Source organism: Oncorhynchus tshawytscha, linkage group LG02 (genome assembly GCF_018296145.1).
Source record: "Oncorhynchus tshawytscha isolate Ot180627B linkage group LG02, Otsh_v2.0, whole genome shotgun sequence".
NCBI lineage: Eukaryota > Metazoa > Chordata > Actinopteri > Salmoniformes > Salmonidae > Oncorhynchus > Oncorhynchus tshawytscha.
The window spans coordinates 37,610,188-37,632,919 of record NC_056430.1 but is presented as its reverse complement, the minus strand read 5'-3'; the positions used below and the strand labels follow the sequence as shown (position 1 = coordinate 37,632,919).

Below are 22,732 nucleotides of genomic sequence, written 5' to 3'. Positions count from 1 at the left end.
TCACACAGTAACTGATGAAAACAAGACAACATATACTATTGATACCAAATATTGTGCACAATATAAAACTGTGACGTCACACAGGGTTTCACCATGACATGTACAGGTTTCTTTATTGCAGAAGATGAATTGTAATGTTGGAATCTCATTCAGATGTGTCAGTCATATCTCTTTAAATAGTTTTATTGCACTTTTTTGCTCGTATCCTTTAGAGGGTTCCATGTCTGCTTTGCGCCAAAGGGACAGTTTAGGTGTTACAGGTGGACAGGGAATGTATTTCACAGACACCGTGGAGAAAAAGAAAGAGAAAAGGGGAGGGTTTGGGGATACATGGATGAGTTGAGTTGAGGAGGGGGAGATGTGGGTCAAAATTGGTGGCATGGGTTTGGGGGGCAGATGTAAGAAAATGTCCCTTGCCATTTTTCCTCAACATGTTCTCGATTATAAAATCTAAATCAGTAACAATACTTTGAGGTTTTCTTCAGAAAATAGAAGAACAGGAATAATGACAATACTTTGTGTATTTCACCTGGCGAAAGAAAGCCCTCCAGCTTTTTTTTCATTTTTTATCGAAGCCATTTCCTTTTAGTCTTTTTTAATTAATGGTTTTGTCCTACAGTCTGTGTCTGTAACTTCAACAACACTCTAACTGTGCTGCTCTCCCTCCCCTCGTGTCTCAAAGGAGGGTTATCAGAAGCAGGATCTCTGTGTCTACTGCCACACTTTGGGCTTAGGGAGATACTCAGGGGGGAGGCCAGGGGCTAACGGTGAGAGTCATTTGGGGGTTTTAAGGAGGTGGATCAGGGGGGTTGGTGGCTGTTGTCCAAATCCCTCCCACCCGCAGAGTCCGGTCTCATACGGTGGTGACCCTCATGACCACCTCACGGTTGGTCGTGGCGCTGATGCGTGCATCGCTGGGCCTCAGCTGGCTGAGGATGTGCAGGATGGTGTAGCCACAGTGGTGGTTGAGAATAGTCCTAACACGCTGGCCTGGCCGTCCTCCCCTGTCCGCCCCGGCTGAACTGTGGGGAGGGTTTTGACCCCCACGCCCCCCACCCTTGCTGCTGGAGCTGACGGGTTCGCCCAGGTCCTTGTCTTTCTCATAGTTCAGTACTTTCCACTGCTGGTTCACCGCCTGCCAGCGCTTAAAGATCCGGTATACAGACGATCCCTCATGAATTATAAGACCTGGACAGAGAAAACCAGACAGACATGGACAGACAGACATGGGCAAGTAAGAGAGAGAAAGGGAGAGAGAGAGGACAGGTATGAACGTGAGGGATGCAGGAGCAATACAAGTGGTAGAAGATAGAGAGACAGTGAATAGAAAATAGGTGGATGGAAGAGGAAGGCAAGTGTATGGAGAGAAGTGAAAGATTGCAGAGTGTGAATAGCCAGACAAAGAAGGAAGCAGATAAAAGGACACAGAGAAAGAGAAGGACAGGAGAGAAAGTAAGAACACACTCTGGGGGGAAAAAAACTTTAAGGCAGAAATGATTGTCGGCTACCTTTGCACAAGTATGCTGTAAATATTTAAACAGTCTGGATGTACAAGGCTCTTGAGAAGTGGCTGTACATTTTCAGCATTACATGTCACACAGACTACGACCTAAGTGAGATGAAAGCCCAAACAGAAACGAGCAAAACAAACAAATTGCTCTCACTAACTAAATTATCACACACACACACAGCTGACAACTACAAGGAGAACTGACCATGAATGTTAAAATGATCAATAGTTAATAGCGTTTTTTTATCGCTTTGTGGTGAATGTGGTGAATTTTCAAAACTCTTACTACAAAACACCAACACTTGTAGTGCAGCTAGTCTTACATTCAAAACCTTTCATTGTGCAAGGTTGCTAGGCACGTGGCCCCTCAAATATGTCCTGTTTTTTATTTATTTTTCAGATGTTAAATTAATAACTAAAGTTAATTTTTAAGCCCACATTTGATAACATTTATTTATAAAAAGATCTGTCAGCTGAAGTTTGTAGAAGGGGCACACTGACTGGACCAGGAAAAGAGTACCCCCCTATTCTCCATAATAAGTGGTTCCTTCCAAGGTGCACCAAGGAGCAGATACGTTACTTCAGTGGAGGAGGAGAGAGAGTGTTGGGTGACACACACCTTTATGATTTTAGCTGCCGGTGATGGGCAAGATTCGCAGGAACTATTTTGTTCCAACTAGATCCACACACCTGACAAACTGAGCTCATTAATCAGTTCAGTGATTGCCTAAATTCAACACACCTGGTCTTCCAGGTCGGTTAAATAAAAAAACATGCCGTGCCAGCAGCACTCCAGTACCAGGGTTGCCTACCCTTGGTATTGGCCGTTCTTTCTTGTTTTGAACTGTCTGGATTATTTTCATCCAACAAGCATTTCGCTGCACCTGCTGTAACATCTAAATTGTTTATGCAACCAATAAAATTTGATTTGTTGCGCATATCTGGTCTTGTCAATATCTGATTTTTTAAAAACTTGCTGTGAAATAAAATCACAACAGTCATCATAGTAGTAGTACATTTGAGTATTAATCAAACTTTTATGTTTCTACATTGCAGACATACATTTTCATTATGTAGTTCTCAAAATCTGTAGTAGACAAACCGGTTTACATTTAGAATCTTTAGGTTTACCAAACATTTAAGCGATCATCAATTAAGAGCGTTCAGATTATGTAACAGTAAAATGTTGTTTAACAAAACATGTATTTCTACAGTAGATGAAGCACTGATTAAGTTTGGAGAAAAAGTGACTGTATGATTTTGTGTGTTGTACTTAGTCAATTGAAAATGTGCTTTGAGTTTTGAAGCAAATGCCTTTATGATTAACTGTTTGAGTTTTGTACTAAGAGTTATGAAAATGTACCGCATACTTGTGAAAACTGCACCACTGAAATTAAAAAACTGTAGGATGCTTCACCTTGTCAAAGTTCAGGTCAGACATAGTAACTGTCAGGAGACCAATCACAAAAGCTTATGAAGAGAAGGTAGAATATCTGTAAACTGTTTAGATCCTAGACCTAGTGCTGTAACACTGGAACGTTTCAACCACCCTTCCTACATTCAAACTCTGGGAGCATTGTCACGCCCTGACCTTAGATGTCTCTGTTTTCTATATATTTTGGTTAGGTCAGGATGTGACGAGGGTGGGTACTCTAGTTGTTGTATGTCTATTTTTTTTTGTATGTCTAGGGTTTTTGTATGTCTATGTTGGTCTGATATGGTTCCCAATCAGAGACAGCTGTTTATCGTTGTCTCTGATTGGGGATCATATTTAGGCAGGCCTTTTTCCCACTTTCTGGTGTGGGATCTTGTCTATGTGTAGTTGCCTGTCAGCACTATAGTGTATAGCGTCACGGGTCGGTTGTAATTTTGTTCGGTGTTCATTCTTTTAAAGAGAATGTACGCATACCACACTGTGCCTTGGTCTCCTTCATATGACGAACGTGACAAGCATGTAGGTATTCTCCTTTGTTGTCATATGCAACTCTACTCATACCTGCAATTGCAATCACAAAAGTTTATGATTATCTTTGATAGTATATCAGTGAGGTCTACGTTATAGAACCTTCTAGCTTACCTATGCACACAATGTCCATGAAGCCGTACATGCCATAGCAGATCTGGAAGAGCAGGTCCTGGCGCTGCCACTTGGCCGAAGGGCTGAGGGACGACCACACCAGCCAGGAGATGCTGGCGATAAGGAACAGAGAACCCAGGATGATGGCTGCTATCTGCACCTTCTCTATCACCGTCAGAGAGATGGCTTGCCACTGGAGAGAGGGGGGGTATACAGAGAGGGGGAGAGAGAGGGGCGGTGGAGAGAGAAAGAGGGAGGTGGAAGGAGGGAGAGGTGGATCAATGTGTGTGTCTTTTTGGTGGAGATAATTATCTGTGCACTGATGTCATGCAGTTGCAGGCAGGAAGACGTGAAAAGGTGTTTTGTTACATTTGTATGTATTTTTGGAGCATTGGAGTGCTATGTTTCAGCATTCACAGAATACCTTTGATTTGGTATGGAAACCCTGAGGTATAGGGCAGCACTTGTAGTCACTTACACCCACATGCGTACACACAAACAGATCCTGTACCTGCAGTGGGTTCTTGGTGCTGATGGCCAGGACCTGGTACTTGAAGTAGCAGAGCTCACAACTCCAGGAGCCTCTCTCGCTGATCCAGCGGATGAGGCAGGGCTGGTGAGTACAGCGCACAGAGCCGTCACAGCGACACGGGCTCAGCAACTCCCCCTGCAGGACACAGACATATGCTTCAGTTAAATCTCTCTAAATATCTACTGAAGGCATGGGCAACTACTCTGGTCTTTTGATCCTAGACTTTTGGTCCAGACCAGCACTAAAATACCTGATTCAGCTAAGCATGATGTGGATGATTGATAGATAGTTGAATCAAGTGTATTAGTGATGGGTTGCTACAAAAGCCTGCAATCCCTGAGACCAGGCACAAAGCACTGAATCGTTGGTGAAGCTGACACGGATGTTCAAAAACAAGTGTGCACCTGGATCTCTAGAGGCACTTCTGGGTACAGGGTTTTCTTAAGGGTGTTGTGTGTCTCAAATGACTATTCAAACATGAGTACACCTACACCTTGGTATCTGGCAGTATTCCTAGATTGCTATCTAAAATAGGACATCCGCCTTATTCTTGATTCCCTTCAACATGAGATCCACATAAATATCAATGTGAAGTCGTATAGCCACTGGCTGAGGTTAGAGGTCAGGGTCAGGTGGCTTATCCCCATCATCTTGTGGTTTATTCCATTCCATCTAGTCTAGGACATTACTCACAATGGTAGTCTGGATGGAAGAGGACAAGCATTTCCATGGTAATAAGATGGTATAAATTTGCCAGGATAGTCCAGTACAACACATTACAAAATGGAGTACAGGGATTGTGCATAAAATGTGAGTGATGTTTTGTGTGATGGAAGCAGGTATGTATAGTACAGTAAGAGGCATGTTAATGTCATTGGATAAGTGAGGGGGGCATTACAGTTTGCATTATGGTACATAATAAGACCAGGATACTGTACTTTAACTACCCAAGCACAGGCAAAGAACAAGGAAGTTGTTGAATGCAGAACATTTATTTAGCTCACATTTCATGATTGAAGTTGTTAATGAGAGAGAATGTACAGCTGTATAGCTTTACATGATTTGGGAGAGGATGACATTGCTAATCCTGACATAGCCCCCACATTAATTGTAGATGATTGGCACCAGGTTGACACACACTCAAGAGATATGTTACTCACATTACATCATGAAAGTCCCCAACATAATGAATTGAAAGTGGCTTTCTTGTCCCTCAGTATGTTCCTCAGTACACAAACATGCACACAACAATATAGCAAGGCAATACATGTGGTGCTGGGCCCAGTCAGGTTTTGACAACAATACACTACATGACCAAAAGTATGTGGATACCTGCTCTTTGAACATCTCATTCCAGAATCATGAGCATTAATATGGAGTTGGTCCCCCTTTGCTGCTCTAACAGCTTCCATTCTGGGAAGGCTTTCCACTAGATGTTGGAACATTGCTGTGAGGCACTAATGTTGGGCGATTAGGCCTGGGTCGCAGTCAGTGTTCCAATTCATCCCAAAGCTGTTCGATGGAGTTGAGGTCAGGGCTCTGTGCAGGCCAGTCAGATTTTTTCACACTGATCTCAACAAACAATTCTGTATGGACCTCGCTTTGTGCACAGGGGGTATTGTCATGCTGAAACAGGAAAGGGCCTTCCTCAAATTGTTATCACAAAGTTAGGAGCACAGAATTGTCTAGAATGTCATTGTATGCTGTAACATTAAGATTTCCCTTCACTGGAACTAAGGGTCCCAGCCCGAACCATGAAAAATAGCCCAGACCATTATACCTTCTCCATCAAACTTTACGGTTGACACTATGCATTGGGGCAGGTAGCGTTCTCCTGGCATCCGCCAAACTCCGATTCGTCCATTGGACTGCCAGATGGTGAAGATTGATTCATCACTCCAGAGAACGCATTTCCACTGCTCCAGAATCCAATGGCCGATGCATGGTGATCTTAGGTTTCTGTGCGGCTGCACGGTCATGGAAACCTATTTCATGAAGCTTCCCATGAACATTTATTGTGCTGATATTGCTTCCAGAGGCCGTTTGGAACTCGGTAGTGAGTGTTGCAACTGAGGACAGACAATGTAAGCTTGTGTGGGCTACCACGTCGCGGCTGAGCAGTTGTTGCTCCTAGATGTTTCCACTTCATAGTAACAGCACTTACAGTTGACCGGGGCAGCTCTAGCAGGGCAGAAATTTGATGAACGGACTTGTTGGAAAGGTGCCATCCTATGACGGTGCCACGTTGAAAGTCACTGAGCTCTCCAGTAAGGCCATTCTACTGCCAATGTTTGTCTATGGAGATTGCATGGCTGTGTGCTTGATTTTATACACCTGTCAGCAATAGGTGTGGCTGATTCCACTAATTTGAAATGGTGTCCACATACTTTGTTTATACATGTATAGTGTATAACAAGCCATACCGTGCGGTGCTGGACCCAGTTAGGTCTTTGACACATTCAAATAAAATAAAAATCTAACTTTATTTGTCACATGTGCCGAATACAACAGGTGTAGTAGACCTTACCATGAAATGTTTACTTACAAGACCTTAACCAACAATGCAGTTCAAGAAAGAGTTAACAGCATCAATGTAACAGTATAACTTTAGACCATCCCCTCTCCCATACCCGGGTTTGAACCAGGGACCCTCTGCACACATCAACAACACATCAACAACAGTCACCCACAAAGCATCGTTACCCATCGCTCCACAAAAGCCGTGGCCCTTGCAGAGCAAGGGGACCCGCTACTTCAAGGTCTCAGAGCAAGTGACGTCACCGATTGAAACGCTATTTAGCGCGCACCACCGCTAACTAGCTAACCGTTTCACATCCGTTACAGTAGCACAATAAAATAACAATAATGAGGCTATATACAGGGGGTATCCCGATACCGCGATACTTGCATAACAAGGTTGGATGGATACCTGGTTACTGAGAATTTGGTCAAAAACATTGTAATGGCTTATTAGATTGAATAAAAGTTTTGTAATGTTTAGGTTGCTATGAGTGTACTGATATAAGTATGACACAAGACATCCAGGCAACCTTGAAAAATAAAAAACGTTACATTTGAGTTGTGCCTGTTGTTCACACACATCTGCCCTCTCATTGGCTAGAATGGTCTCCTCCCAACTGACATACATTTTTTAAATAGATGTCTTTCCATTGTTAGAGCGGCCACTTGAGTATCTGATCAATATAATGGATAATATGTGGTAGTGACGTGTCTCTAGGCTTTCGAGATGGCATCCGTTTCCAATTTTTCTTTTACGGTCTCAACCATTGCAAGTCAAAATGTGATTGGTTGATTCCACTTTCACTCGCGGATGCTGCTCCAATACAGTTGAATTGCAAAGGCCTCCTGTCTAGCTTCTGAAGGCCTAGCCAACAGCTAAGCTAGATAGCTTTATTTTTATCCCCAGAGACCACCAAATAAAAATCCTGATTGGATCTTTTTTTCTCTTCAATGTTAACCCTTTCCTTTCCAAAACAAACTGCAGACATTAAATCCAAATTTTATTGAAATATTATTGAAAAGATAGGAATTAAATACAAATTCTAACTAAATGTATATTTAAAAAAAAACAATTATAACCCTTCTCTGAAGGCCCTTACGGTTCCCCACTTCCCATTTCCTTCTCTTTGTTTCTCTCTCTTTCGCTTGCTGTGTTCCCCCCTCATATTGTTTACCTTTCTCACACTCTCTCTCTCCTCTGTGTGTGTGTGTGTGTGTGTGTGTGTGTCTGTGTGTGTGTGTGAGAGAGTATATGTATGTGTTTTTGTGTGCTCAGATTCCAGATAGCCACAGGGCTGCTGTAGAGACGGAGAGGAGAGAGAAGTGGAAGGGAGGACGGTGACGGGAAGGAGGGGTGGACGGTGAGTCAGCGCACATGTCTCACTGCCTGTTTGCCCGGCATGGCCATCCAGAAAGCCAATGGCAACTCACTGGACACAAATAGGATAAATCAACATTGTTTTAATGTATTGGGATGCAGAATCTGCATTGGATTTGAAAAAAGTAATCAACTCTTGTTTTGAGGGTGAAATTTCAACCACATGATTTGATCTGCACACATGGGTGGCAGGTAACCTGGCGGTTAAGAGCGTTGGGCCAGTAACAGAAAGGTCACTGTTTGAATCTCAGAGATGGCAAGGTGGAAAAATCTGCCGTTCTGCCCTTGAGCAAGCCAGTTAACCCCCAACAACTGCTCCCCGGGTGCTGATGACGTCGATTAAAGCAGCCCCCTGCGCCTCTGAATCAGAGGGGTTGGGTTAAATGAGGAAGACACATTTTGGTTGAATGCATTCAGTTGTGCAACAGACTAGGTATCCCCTTTCCCTCATGGTAACCACATTTCAACATAGACAGACCTTGTATAAAATATTTTTACTTTGTACCTTAAAAACAATGATAGTTTTTCAAGGTTATATCCACTATCTTAATTTTAAAAATACAATAGGCAGGGCAGCACCTCCTACTGGAGAATTGACCAAACTACAGCTACCCCATGTTCTGGCATCCAAGGTTTTAGCCAAGCCCCGCTTAGCTATTTGTCACTGACCATTACCAATATGCTGTCGTTAGAATGATTGTTGAGAGATCTCCACTTAAAAATGAAATAGATTCTTTGTTGTTATCAAAGTAATTCCAAAGGGTAGGTTTAACAGATCAAAATAAATGTGACAATACTTGACCAATGATCAATGATGCTATTCAGGCCGCAACACAATTCAATATCACTAAATATCATGACATTTTAAATCAACCAAAGTTTGAAACCCTAGGCATACTGTATAAGTCATCAACACCAATTGTTTGAATTCAACCCAGAATTCAACAAACAATATACCATACAGTATGCCTAGGGTTTCAAGCTCCGGTTGATTTAAAATGTCATGATATTTATGGATATTGAATTGTGTTGCGGCCTGAATAGCCAAATACCACAACCAAATATCAACATTTGAAGGAGATGTACAGTTGAAGTCGGAAGTTTACAGACAATTTAGCCAAATACATTTAAACTCAGTTTTTCACAATTCCTGACATTTAACCTCTAGTAAAAAGCAGGTCAGTGAGGATCACCACTTTATTTTAAGAATTTGAAATGTCAGAATAATAGTAGAGGGAATAATTTCTTTCAGCTTTTATTTCTTTCATCACATTCCCAGTGGGTCAGAAGTTTACATGCACTCAATTAGTATTTGGTAGCATTGCCTTTAAATTGTTTTCGTTTGGGTGGCCTTCCACAAGATTCCCACAATAAGTTGGGTGAATTTTGGCCCATTCCTCCTGGCAGAGCGGGTGTAACTGAGTCAGGTTTGTAGGCCTCCTTAATCGCGCACACTTTTTCAGTTCAGCCCACAAATTCTCTATAGGATTGAGGTCTCCAATACCTTGACTTTGTTGTCCTTAAGCCATTTTGCCACAACTTTGGAAGTATCCTTGGGGTCATTGTCCATTTGGAAGACCCATTTGCGACCAAGCTTTAACTTCCTGACTGATGTCTTGAGATGTTGCTTCAATATCCCTCATGATGCCATCTATTTTGTGAAGTGCACCAGTCCTTCCTGCAGCACAACACCCCCACAACATGATGGTGCCACCCCCGTGCTTCACGGTTGGGATGGTGGTCTTCGGCTTGCAAGCGTCCCCCTTTTTCCTCCAAACATAATGATGGTCATTATGGCCAAACAGTTCTATTTTTGTTTCATCAGACCAGAGGACATTTCTCCAAAATGTACGATCTTTGTCCCCATGTGCAGTTGCAAACCGTAGTCTGTCTTTTTAATGACGGTTTTGGAGCAGTGGCTTCTTCCGTGCTGAGCGGCCTTTCAGGTTATGTCGATATAGGACTCGTTTTACTGTGGATATAGATACTTTTGTAACCGTTTCTTCCAGCATCTTCACAAGGTTACCTTGCCTGGGGCGGCAGGGTAGCCTCGTGGTTAGAGTGTTGGACTAGTAACCGAAAGGTTGCAAGTTCAAATCCCTGAGCTGACAATGTACAAATCTGTCGTTCTGCCCCTGAATAGCCTAAACCCACTGTTCCTAGGCTGTCATTGAAAATAAGAATTTGTTCTTAACTGACTTGCCTAAGTTAAAAAAAAAAATTTAAAAAAGGTCCTTGCACTTTTCACACAAGTCCGTTCATTTCTAGGAGACATAACGCGTCTCCATCATGAGTGGTATGACGGTCCCATGGTGTTTATACTTGCACACTATTGTTTGTACAGATGGACGTGGTACCTTCAGTCGTTTGGAAATTGCTCCCAAGGATGAACCAGAGGTCTTGGCTGATTTATTTAGATTTTCCCATGATGTCAAATAAAGAGGTACTGAGTTTGAAGGTAGGCCTTGAAATACATCCACAGGTACACCTCCAATTGACTCAAATGATGTCAATTAGCCTATCAGAAACTTCTATAGCCATGACATAATTTTCTGGAATTTCCAAGCTGTTTAAAGGCACAGTCAACTTTGTGCATGTAAACTTCTGACCCACTGGAATTGTGATACAGTGAAATAGTCTGTCTGTAAACAATTGTTGGAAAAATTACTTGTGTCATGCACAAAGTAGATGTCCTAACCGACTTGGCAAAACTATAGTTTGTTAACAAGATATTTGTGGAGTGGTTGAAAAACAAGTTTGAATGACTCCAACCTAAGTGTATGTAAACTTCCGCTTTCAACTGTATCTTCTGCTTGGATAGTTATATCTGTGCCACTGACTTAGTCTGGCTTTAATTCCAGTTTGTCTACAAATAAAATAGTTATATGTTGGATTCTCATCTCCATCTCAACCAAATATCTAAATTAAATAGGAAGAAATCAAATTAAACTTTATTTAAAGTGTATTTAAAGTCTGATTTGATTTAGGTTGAGATGGAGATGTGAATCCAACATGTCAATTATTAATTTGTTGACAAACTAGAATTAAAGCCAGACTAAGTTAGTGGCACAGATGGAACTATCCAAGCAGAAGATACATCTCCTTCAAATGTTGTTATTTGCTGCATTAACATGCAAGCATAATTCAATTTTACTTTTGTAATACGGTAAATAGCCTAAAGTTGTCACGCCCTGATCTGTTTCACCTGTCCTTGTGCTTGTCTCCACCCCCTCCAGGTGTCGCTTATTATCGGCAGTGTATTTCTCCCTGTGTTTCCTGTCTCTCTGTGTCAGTTTGTCTTGTTTTGTCAACCAGTGTTTGTCCTAGCTCCTATTTTTCCCAGTCTCTGGTTTTTCCCTAGACCTCCTGGTTTTGACCCTTTCCTGTCCTGATGCCAAACCCGCCTGCCTGACCACTCTGCCTGTTCTGACCTCGAGCCTGCCTATCCCCTTGTACTGTTTGGACTCGAACCTGATCACTGAACCCCTGCCTGTCCTGACCTCGAGCCTGCCTATCGCCTGGTACTGTTTGGACTCTGACCTGGTTTATGAACTCTCGCCTGTCCCCGACCTGTTTTTACCTACCCCTTTTGTTATAATAAATATCGGAGCTCAACCATCTGCCTCCTGTGTCTGCATTTGGGTCTCGCCTTGTGCCCTTATAAAAGTTAAGACGATCTTGCAAATGAATGTAACATTTGACCTTAAAATGAGTAACACATCCATGGGCACATTGAGGTTACTGTAACTATACATTTCTTCTTCAGTAATCATATAAAACATGCATGTTCAAAATAGCATACATAGATCATCGCAGGTCTGTGGAGATCTTCAAAATCGCTGTAATAATCTGTGCAGAATCTTGAACGGCATTGATCACTTGCACCATGTACTTTTAATGTCATCTCAACTGCAATCCAAGTCATTTGTTTTTGATGGATTAGTTGAATCACAGTGATATCACATTCCTCTTTTGTACTATATAAATTAACAAAATATCTGACATTTTGTTCCCATTTGAACTTTGCTGTGCGTTTTAAATGGTTGAAAGTGAAGTGATAAGACGTTAACCAAAAAATATCAGACATTGTTTTTCCATTGGAATTTGGTTGTGCTTTTAGATGGTTGAAAGCATTGGAAATTCAACTGTCTTTTTGAGTGGGTGAATATAGGTTGTAATCTCATTGATCAATGTCTCAACCAAATGTTACCCAATTTTCCATGTTGAAATTATGTAGTGCCCAGTGTCCACTTAGGATAAAAACACTTCACAATTACGCACACAAAACACTCTTGCGCTTTTATGCGGTCCATTTGATGAACATACTTTGCATTTTTACTACTGAACTTATTTAAGCTTGCCATAACAAAGATTGGAATACTTATTGACTCAATACATTTCAGATTTTATTTGTTTTATTACATTTACATTTTAGTAATTTAGCAGACACTCTTATCCAGAGCGACTTACAGTTAGTGAGTGCATTAATTTTCATACTTTTTACTACTAGTCCCCTCGTGGGAATCGAACCCACAACCCTGGCCTTGCAAGTACCATGCTCTACCAGCGGAGCCCAAAAAAATTATACAAACAAAATTCCACTTTGACATTATGGGGTATTGTGTACAGACCAGTGCCACAAAATCTAAATTTAATCCATTTTAAATTCCGGTTGTAACAGAACAAAATGTGGAAAAAGTCTCACACTTTCTGATGGCACTGTATGTGGAGTAATCATAGTCAGTCAGTGCTGGTGCTTTGATTTGATATTTTCCTTCATTCAATCAGTGATTCTTTCCACTGTGATACATCCTAATTCATCCAAAATAGTAGGACTAATATTTCTCCCACCCCTATTGCCCAGATTTTGTTTTCTACATTGAGATGTGGTATTGGTCTCTGTAGTTCATTCTATGAACATTATATTGTATTTGAATCCTGCAACCAAGTGTATCTCAGTCTTGATCAATACTTATTATCGTCAATCAACACTTATTCTCAGCTAACAATCACAGACATGGACAAAACATTATTTTCATATACAAAGTGAATGTTGAAAGAATGTCTCCACAGAGTACTGAAAACATTCCTGAACAATTCATGGAATGTGTCTGTCATGAACATTATTGGAATACCCTATGAATATCCTGGGAACCAACAATTGCTCGCTGGATTGTATCTTTGCCTCTCTGTCACTATGAGGTATGGAGTATTGAGCATGGGTGGGACCAAACTTGATTCCCAACCTCAAAACACGCACAAGAGTGCCCATCATAACAACTTAATATAAATAAGATTTGTTTCGGGGCATATAAATATCCACAGCAGTTGATGGTTCAATTGGCAAGGACTGAAGTAGCTGGGTCCAAAAAGAACCAGCAACATTATATAGGCTAATTCAAGGGTAAGTGAATCTGCTCCTTGGGCATAATGCATTATAAATCAAATCATGTAGACAGCTAAGTAACCAATGATTTATTTGTTAATGGGATGTTATGGAGAGACAGGTGAACCAATTATGACAGAGTACCACAGTATGAGTCATAATACCCATAAAACCTAGCAGTCAAACAGGGAAATGGTTCCAATAATTTTTCCACCATTCATTTTCCCATAGGGTATTTTAGAAACACTGTGTTTCATGTAGGCTTACCCTGGCGTGACGTTTTGATAACCGTGTAAATCTAGGACAAGGTGACTTTTATCAATATATTTGCAAGTATTTACCCCCCCCCCCAAAATGAAATGCTAATTTACTGCTAATGTGGCTATAATAAAGAACTACAAATGCCATGATGACCTGCACAAGACTGGCAATAGAGGCAAAGGTCAGAATATCTGGATTAACTATCTAATGTTAGCTAAATGTAGTAATAATTTATACATTTAAATTTAGTAAATGTAATAAATTGGCTACATTTCTTAAAATGGACAATTCTGTGATCTGTCTTGTGCATGTTTTCAATTGACACAATACCTGTTAGCAAAGGTTTCAGTTAGGGATGACATGCAGGAGCTGGCCTTGCAGGGACTTTTAGTTTTGCATGGTCTACTTTGATGCTAATTTACATGTTTGAATCTGAGAGTAAATAAACGTGAATATATTGGTAATATTCAACTTGTTCGAGAGAGATTTACATGGTTATCAAAATGTCACCCCAATGTCAATGGAAGGCAGGTAATGAAATAATCAAAAGAAAAACGTGTTTATTATAGCCTACCCACTTGGCAAAAACTGTTTAAATCAACGTTGTTTCCATGTGATAGATTTCAACAAAACAATATATTGTTACGATGTTGAATCAACCTGGAAAACTGTTTGAATTTGACAAAAGTCATTAACGTAGGGTCATTTCGTAGTTTTACCCAACGTTTAACCTAAACCCAATGACAAGGTGACATTTTTTGTTGATTTCACATTGAATTCACATTAGTTGACAACTCCAAAACTAGATGGTGAACTGACTTCTGTGCCCAGTGGGTAGGGGTTATAGGTACATATGATGTGAAATAGGCCTTGTGTGAAATCATTGTCAAAGCAAAAGAGATACCAATGCATGTAGGTCTAGATTATTTATGGTTCTCATAGAAATATCAAAACATTTTAACAACTCCAATTCAATTGCATGTGGCGCAGGAATCGCTGACTCGCTGCATTTTCCTAATCAAGACACCTGCTGGTAACTCTTAACTGGTTACGACAGCTCATGAGGTCTCCAAAATATATTTAGACTAGGTGTGACTCTAATGACTAAAGAGGCTTCATGCATAGCTTTTATTTTTACCCATAACAGTAGGAGTAAAATGTCTCTATTCTCACCACTTACAACCAATTTTCTACTCTGAGACGCTTTGTGAATACAGGCCCAGGCCGGTTGACCCACAGTGACACAGCATGTTCATCTCTCCATCTCAGGTTGACAGTGTCAACAGGGAGTCACCCCCATCACCGAGCCGCTGGAGAACGGCCTGCTAATGACCATGAATATTTGATACCTCCTGACGAGGTGGCTAATTGTGTTTGTCGAAGATAAATGGCAAGCACCACGGAGGTCGGGCCATCACCTGTTGAGACACTTAACCTGAAGAATCGATGAGGAGAAGGAATAGAGAAACTGTGATAGAAGTGTGATATGCAAACTGCTTTTTATACTGTTCAACATACCTTGTGTCAATTGAAGCTTATCCTCAACACTGAGTAAACTAATGGTGTTTTCTAATGCAAGAAAAAAACCTCTGAACCTTTCACCTATTACTCCCTGTCAGGGCAAGGAGATTGAGGTTGTAAACTCATAAATATCTTGGAATTTTAATTGATGACGACCTCTCTTTTAAATTGCATATTCAACAACTTACAAAAAAAATGAATCCTGAAAAGGGATTTTATTTTAGGAATAAGACCTGTTTTTCTTTTGCAGCCAGAAGGAGGCTAGTATCAGCTACATTTATGCCTTTACTAGACTATGGGGATATTTTATATATGAATGCTTCCGCTCAGTGTTTGAGATCAATTGACACTCTTTACCATGGCACTTAGAGATTTATTTTAAACTGCAAAACCCTTACGCACCACTGCACTTTGTATACCAGGGATGGCGGGCCTTCTCTAGTCACTCGTAGGCTCTGTCACTGGTATACTTTTATTTACAAAGCCATTTTTGGTTTATTACCTTTTTAATTTGTGCATTTTTATTGTTCAGAAATGTGGTGGATACTCTCTTCATTCACTTGACTTTATCCTGCTAACTGTTCCAAATGTCCGAACTGAATTTGGTAAAAGGGCTTTTATGTACTCTGCGCCATCGTCTTGGAACACCTTACAAAATACTTTTAAACTGGAAGAACTTGTCCCGATTGGTGTTTTTAAATCACTGATGAAGGATTTTGAGGCTGATTCCCTGACCTGTCAATGTTTTTAATTTGCTCTTTTATACTCTTGTGAATTCAATGTTTTTTACTATATTACTTGTAGTTTTTCATGTTGTCTGTCTGTAATTTTTTTGTAATGACTTGGTGCTGCCTATCTTGGCCAGGGCGCTCTTGAAAAATAGATTTTAATCTCAATGAGCCCTTCCTGGTTAAATAAAGGTCAAATATATATATATATATATATAGGTGTAGTGCTATTGCACTGTATGTGATTAATGTTGTGCTCCTCAAAATCCTCAGCTTTTTCATGAAGTTGTTTCAAGGCCAACGGTTACCTCTCACTATGTTGGGTAAAAGGCTGACCATAACTAAGGTTGGGATCAATTCCATTTCAATTGCCCCATTAACTGAAATGTACACTACCGTTCAAAAGTTTTTGTCCATGAAAATAACATCAAATTGATCAGAAATACAGTGTAGACATTGTTAATGTTGTAAATGACCATTGTAGCTGGAAACGGCTGATTGTTAATGGAATATCTACATAGGTGTACAGAGGCACATTATCAGCAACCATCACTCCTGTGTTCCAGTGGCACATTGTGTTAGCTAATCCAAGTTTATCGTTTTAAAAGGCTAATTGATCATTAGAAAACCATTTTGCAATTATGTTAGTACAGCTGAGAACTATTGTCCTGATTAAAGAAGCAATAAAACTCACGTCAACAGTGAAAAGGCGACTCCGGGATGTTGGCCTTCTACGCAGAGTTGCAAAGAAAAAGACATCTCAGACTGGCCAATAAATAGAAAAGATTAAGCTGGGCAAAAGAACACAGACACTGGAGAGAGGAACTCTGCCTAGAAGGCCAGCTTCCCAGAGTCGCCTCTTCACTGTTGACGTTGAGACTAGTGTTTTGCGGGTACTATTTAATGAAGCTGCCAGTTGAGGACTTGTGAGGAATCTGTTTCTCAAACTAGACACCCTAATGTACTTGTCCTCTTGCTCAGTTGTGCACCTGGGCCTCCCACCCCTCTTTTAAATAGTAATTTACAAGATTAACAATGTCTACACTGTATTTCTGATCAATGTGATGTTATTTTAATGGACCAAAAATGTGCTTTTCTTTCAAAAACAAGGACATTTCTAAGTGACACCAAACTTTTGAACGGTTGTTTATATTTTCCTCAATGGCATTCAATTAGAAACATTTGGAAATGGAATTGGAATTCCAGTTAACCTTATGAATTGACTGAATTGAAAACACAACTGACATTCAAGTGTTTATCAAGTTGAATATAACCTGGCTATAGGAAGGGCTGATGTATGAAAATTGAAAATGTTAAACTGTACCAATATCAAAGCCAAAGAGTAACCTTTTTGTGAATAGCTTACATAGAATCATCATAATGAAACCTCAAAAGCTAGAAAGGTACATGTAAAAATGAACGTTCTCAATTAACCATGTGGTTTTAAAAGAGATAACAGAATCCCTAAAATCTGCATTTTCTTTTCATCACCTATTTCCCACTCTATTGTTCTTTTTTCCACCATACTACACTTTACCTAACTGTCCATCTCACTTCCCCCTCTCTCTATCCCTCGCTCTCCTTTGTCTCTTTCCCCTCCCCCACTGTCTTTCTCCATCTCTTATCATCGCTCCTTTATTATCTTGCTCTCTGCTTGATTCATATCATTTAGGATGTACTACATAATGAGACACACACACACAGGCACACAGACACAGACACAACCGCACATACACATTGGTTGACATGTGCACAATTACACAGAGTTAGTGCTCCAGAAACACCTGACGGTGACAGAAAGGTTGTTATTGTCTCTGGTCTCAGACATGACTTACAACATTCCTCTCTGACTAGACCAGTGTGAAAAAACAGTGTATATGAATTCATGCACAAGGTGATCAGATTCTTTCACCCATATGGTAATGACCACTTTCTGTATAGTTTCTATTCTGAGAACAAATACACAGGTAGATGGAAGAATGAGATTTAACCGACTCAAGTTGATTATATCTTTAATGTAATGGAGTGGAATACAGTGTTCATGGTGTGTTTCAGCTAAAACCCTGGGATTGCATGTGGGAGTTGTCCATCTAGACAATCCACTGTGGGCACTCTTGGTTCTCTCCAGTGATGTTGGATGAATGTCAGAATCTGCCTGCAGTCCAATGCCTTACACATCAGCACTCTTCAACCAGCAGAGCCTGGGTCCATACACGTGCACCACCACCATTACCTCACTGCAAATAACATAGAGCTATAGCCAGCCTTTCAAGGATATTCTTAGAACCATACTTGCTACACTTTGAAAATGAATTATCATCTAGGATAAAAGACTCCTCGACCTCCCATTTGAAACCCACTTCCTAAGCTCTTCTTTATCTGCAGTCTTTAGGCTAAATGAGAAAATGTGACCCGTTTAATATACATGTACAGTTAGAGGTTTGGAAGGAATACCATTCCCCAGTGCAGAGGTGGAATAATACACTTGACTGTAGATTTGTGATAAGGTTAGGGCACTATACCCCTAGCTACATGGTTTTTGTCTTGCAGACTCCACAGTCCTCTCTTCATCTCTTATTTCCCTGCACAGTAAGTCCCCATCACGACACTCCTATAAATCAACTCCATGCAATGTTGTCATCTCCACTCTATTAATGGACCCACGTGCCTCCTTTCAAAGGATACCACCAAGCCTAATTAAAAGTGTTCAAAGGTCCTGTCTCATTTGATTCCCTCAGGGGATCCCTATATCACAGGACATGGTGCTGCAACAGAGACTGTTCCTATCTATAAAACTACAGCCCAAAGTTAGACTTAGCTTAGGTCTTTTTTTATTTTGAGCTCTGACAAATAGCCCAATTCAAACAAAATGTATTTTAATTTACTCAAGAATACAGGAAGTTGATTTGCTAGAGTAACAGACATTTTCTACCATCACTAATATATTGAATTAGACTTGTTTTTATATGTACAGTATTTCTTAACAATGTTTAAAATATTTTGTGCAAACAATAATCTTTGTTGATGAATTGTGATTGGATGTCATTATAAAAGGGCAAAGGTCAATAAATGCATTACCCAGGATGCACTTTACAACTGTATTTCACTTTATTTTCCACCATCATTTGCAAATAAATTAATTAAAAATCCTACAATGTGATTTTCTGTTTTTTTTTTCTCATTTTGTCTGTCATAGTTGAAGTGTACCTATGATGAAAATTACAGGCCTCTCTCATCTTTTCAGGTGGGAGAACTTGCACAATTGGTAGCTGACTAAATACTTTTTTTGCCCCACTGTATGTATGTATGTATGTATGTACTGTATGTATGGAACAATGTATGTATGTATGTATGTATGTATGTATGTATGTATGTATGTATGTATGTATGTATGTATGTATGTATGTATGTATGTATGTATGTATGTATGTATGGATGGAACAATGTGTGGAACAAAATGTACGTGTGGAACAATGTATGGAACAACATGTGTATGGTCTAGTAAAAGACAAACTGACGCACACCCACCAAAAACGTTATAGAGGTGCTGACTAATGAGAAGTAAATGATAAAAATAAAGAAGGTAAGTCGCATACCCTAATTATGCTCCCAAACAGTTAATGCAACCAACGTTTCGGCATGCAGTGCATTCCTTCCTTTATTTATTTTTACAACATGTGTATGGAACAATGTATGGAACAAGATGTATGTTTGGAACAATGTGTGTATGGAACAATGTATGCAACAAAACAACAATGTTTTACCCATTGGAGACATTTCCATATTCTATGTGTTGCTTTCTGAAATTAGACTTTTGGCATCCTAATAGGGTCACAATGAATTCAACCAAAATCCTGTTTAAACTCCTCAATAGAAGGAACCTGTATCACTGTCTGTTTTGGCTGCAGCTGGAACATGATGATGCAGAAACACGTCAACAAAGTTCAAGTTAAAAGGTTTGTATCCGTTTTAGTTATTGGGTTCCAGGAAAATGTAACAGTCTGTATGGAGCCAATATGTCATATTATTATTATTTAAAAATATATATATTTTACCAAGCCAATCTTGTCTAATTGCTGCGACTCCCCTACGGGCTCGGAAGAGGAGAAGATGGAGTCATGTATCCTCCGAAACATGACACGACTAACTGCGCTCCTTAACACCCGCCAGCTTAACCTGGAAACCAGCCGCACCAATGTGTCAGAGGAAACACCGTTCAACTGGCAACCGGGGTCAGCCTGCAGGCACCCGGCCCGACACTAGAAGTCAGGATGAGCCAAGTAAAGCCTCCCCGGCCAAACCCTCGCCTAACATGGGTGACGCTAGGTTAATTGTGCCCTGTGCAATGGAACTCTCGGCCATGGCCAGTTGTGGCACAGCCAGGGAATGACCCCAGATCTGTAGTAACGCCTCTAGCACTGAGATGCAGGGCCTTAGATTGCTGAGCCACTCGGGAGGCCCTGCCAATATGGGGTCTTTGGAGACAAAGGTTGGCTTGATCCAAACAGTTTGATCTTTGAACTGATAAAATACATGCTTGTTTGCCATAGCCTAGTAGAGGGATACCTGAGCTTCCCTGCAGTGTGTGCTTATGTATAGACCTGAAATACAGTACATGCAAAGAACCAATTTATAAGCCTTGAAGAAACTTATAGAAATAACCCTGGAAACAATGGGTAGTCACAAGGATCAGGGGGAAGGGTAGCCTAGACTTGGATAGATAGGTGAAGTGCAGGGCTATGGCTGAGGACAGGGGAGCCTACCTGTTCGGGGCCCTGGAAACAGATCCGGCACTGCGGCGAGCGCATGCCACTGTCCAAGCTGCTTGTGAGCGACACCGCGTCCAGGCCTGCTTGGAGCTTCTGATCCTTCTCCTCGAATGCCAGGCTGCGCGGCCGGGGATCGGTGCCATAGTACTCCTCCTCATCGTCCCGAGTAGAGCAGTCGAAGCGTGGCCACCCGCAGCCTCCTACCCCGAGCCCTCGCATGCTGCTCGTGCGCCTGTCTGTGTCTGTGTCTGAATCGGTCTCCCGTCTTGAGCCAGACCGCATGAAAACCAGCACTTTCAGTTCATTGAAAAACATACGGATCCGGTACTTAAACATCATGAACTAGCCCACATAGGCAAAACACAGCTGTAGGGTGAAATAGAAGGTATCAATAAAGGGAGTTGGATGAATCAGGCATTTAGTTTGCATGATTTGGGAGCCAAAGGGGGCTTTGTTAGTATTATTATTATTGCCAAGTGCGAGGCTATTTGTTTCAAGTAGCCTTCTCTAGCTATGGTATCAAAACAAAATATCAGAGGTGTCTATAAAAAGTATGGCTGCCAGGCACAAATCTTGGTCAATAGAAATCCAAATATGACAATGTAAATAGATTGTATCATTCCTTGATACATTTTTTCTGTTACCAAGTGTAGCGTATGATAGCTAATGCGGAAGTTTTTTAATGGATGGGCAGAGACTGTTTATTTTCGGGAGTCAACGGATGCCAATACAAAACCATCATGATAGCTTTCAGTGTGAGCGATTAGCATATCCAAACAGCAATAAGATCAAACGGAATCCCCTCACGTTCATTTTCGACCCAGTCACTCATGGGACAATGCCAAAGCTTGAATTTAACGGGAGATGTATTTAAGGGGAACCTTTAACATGGTTTTGAGCGAAAATGTGATATTCTATTTCAAGACGAGAGCGGAGCAAGATTGAGAGGGGTTCAGAGGAGCTTTGGAGTCTCAGGTATAATATAAAATTATATTAATGCTATGGCATGAGTAATTCCACCGAGTCATTTTGGGGTGTTGCTTTCAGCTGTTTAGTCCATACAAAAAAAGGCCAGTTGAAATTAAAACGAGATGGCAATCATCTCTCTTGTTTGTCCCTCAATGGCATGCTAGCCATCAGATCACCGTTTTTCTCTTCCCCCGTTTCCTTACCGTGTTTTTTTCTGGCTGATAGATAGAGAATAGGCTACGTCCACACTGTTCCCCCTCCACACAAGTCCGAGAGACACTACTATCCAACGTGTTTGCATTTTAAACAGAATCGGACGAGACACCAAAAATGTGTAGAAAAACGCACATCACTTTGCCATTGAATTTCCATGCTGCTTTTTTATTCTTTCTGCAATGATTCCTGCACAACACAAACCAGGAAGAACGAAGATGCCAGGGAAGAACCCCCCAGAATAGGCGAACGAAGCGATTACTTCGCTATGCCAGTTAAACTTTGCCATCAAATAACGGGTTCGTTTACTACCAATAACTCATTTCACCAGTTCAATTAATAACAATAAGACGTTAATTTACATGGTTGCGCTGAAATACTTGCTTCCGACAGCAGACGTGCCTCCATCGAAATCTGATAACTGGAGGATCCTGACATGGAAGTGCATGCTAGCCGAATTGAAACAGATGTGTTTATCTATATTGTTTTTGTCGAATCATTTTCTTATGATTATTCCTTCCTCCGTCTATCGGTAAAGGAAAAAGCTCCACCGTTTTGCTGCGCGTTGGCAGAAGCCGCTGTCCGAGGTGCTGATTTCCATGTGACGTTGCGGCCACGTGTTAGTCAGAGTATCCCGGGAAATCTAAACGGTGTATGGACAAGGACGGACATTAGTAGTCTGCCACTGCAATAAGGTGTGTCTTTTATCAAATATCTCTCTCTTGTAACATGTGCCTATGCATCGTTTATTCAAAGCTTTCTCAAACAAGTCTAGGCCTATCACCTAAACGGATACTAGGGTCTTGGCTTACATGGATGTTGTAATGATGCACATTGCTTCACTGGCCACCCCACCATTGAGGTGTTC

The 22,732-nt window shown here is 40.9% G+C and overlaps 1 protein-coding gene across 1 annotated transcript; it reads right to left on the bottom strand.

The window, feature by feature from the left end:
• Window positions 1-753: 753 nt before the first annotated feature.
• On the bottom strand, window positions 754-22,448 carry LOC112216337 (E3 ubiquitin-protein ligase MARCHF9-like). Its single transcript, XM_024376251.2, has 4 exons — window positions 20,677-22,448; window positions 4,099-4,254; window positions 3,588-3,780; window positions 754-1,188 (listed from the first exon to the last, which is right to left on the bottom strand). Exons 1-4 carry the CDS (start codon window positions 21,019-21,021, stop codon window positions 854-856), a joined length of 1,029 nt encoding a protein of 342 aa, XP_024232019.1. The 5' UTR covers window positions 21,022-22,448; the 3' UTR covers window positions 754-853.
• Window positions 22,449-22,732: the final 284 nt, after the last annotated feature.

Coding starts and splice junctions, on each gene's coding strand:
- LOC112216337 (XM_024376251.2), bottom strand. CDS start 21,021: ATGATGTTTAAGTACCGGATCCGTATGTTTTTCAATGAACTGAAAGTG. Junction 4,255..20,676: donor GTTTCCAGGGCCCCGAACAG/GTAGGCTCCCCT, acceptor TGTGTCCTGCAG/GGGGAGTTGCTGAGCCCGTG. Junction 1,189..3,587: donor CATGGACATTGTGTGCATAG/GTAAGCTAGAAG, acceptor TTCTCTGTCCAG/GTCTTATAATTCATGAGGGA.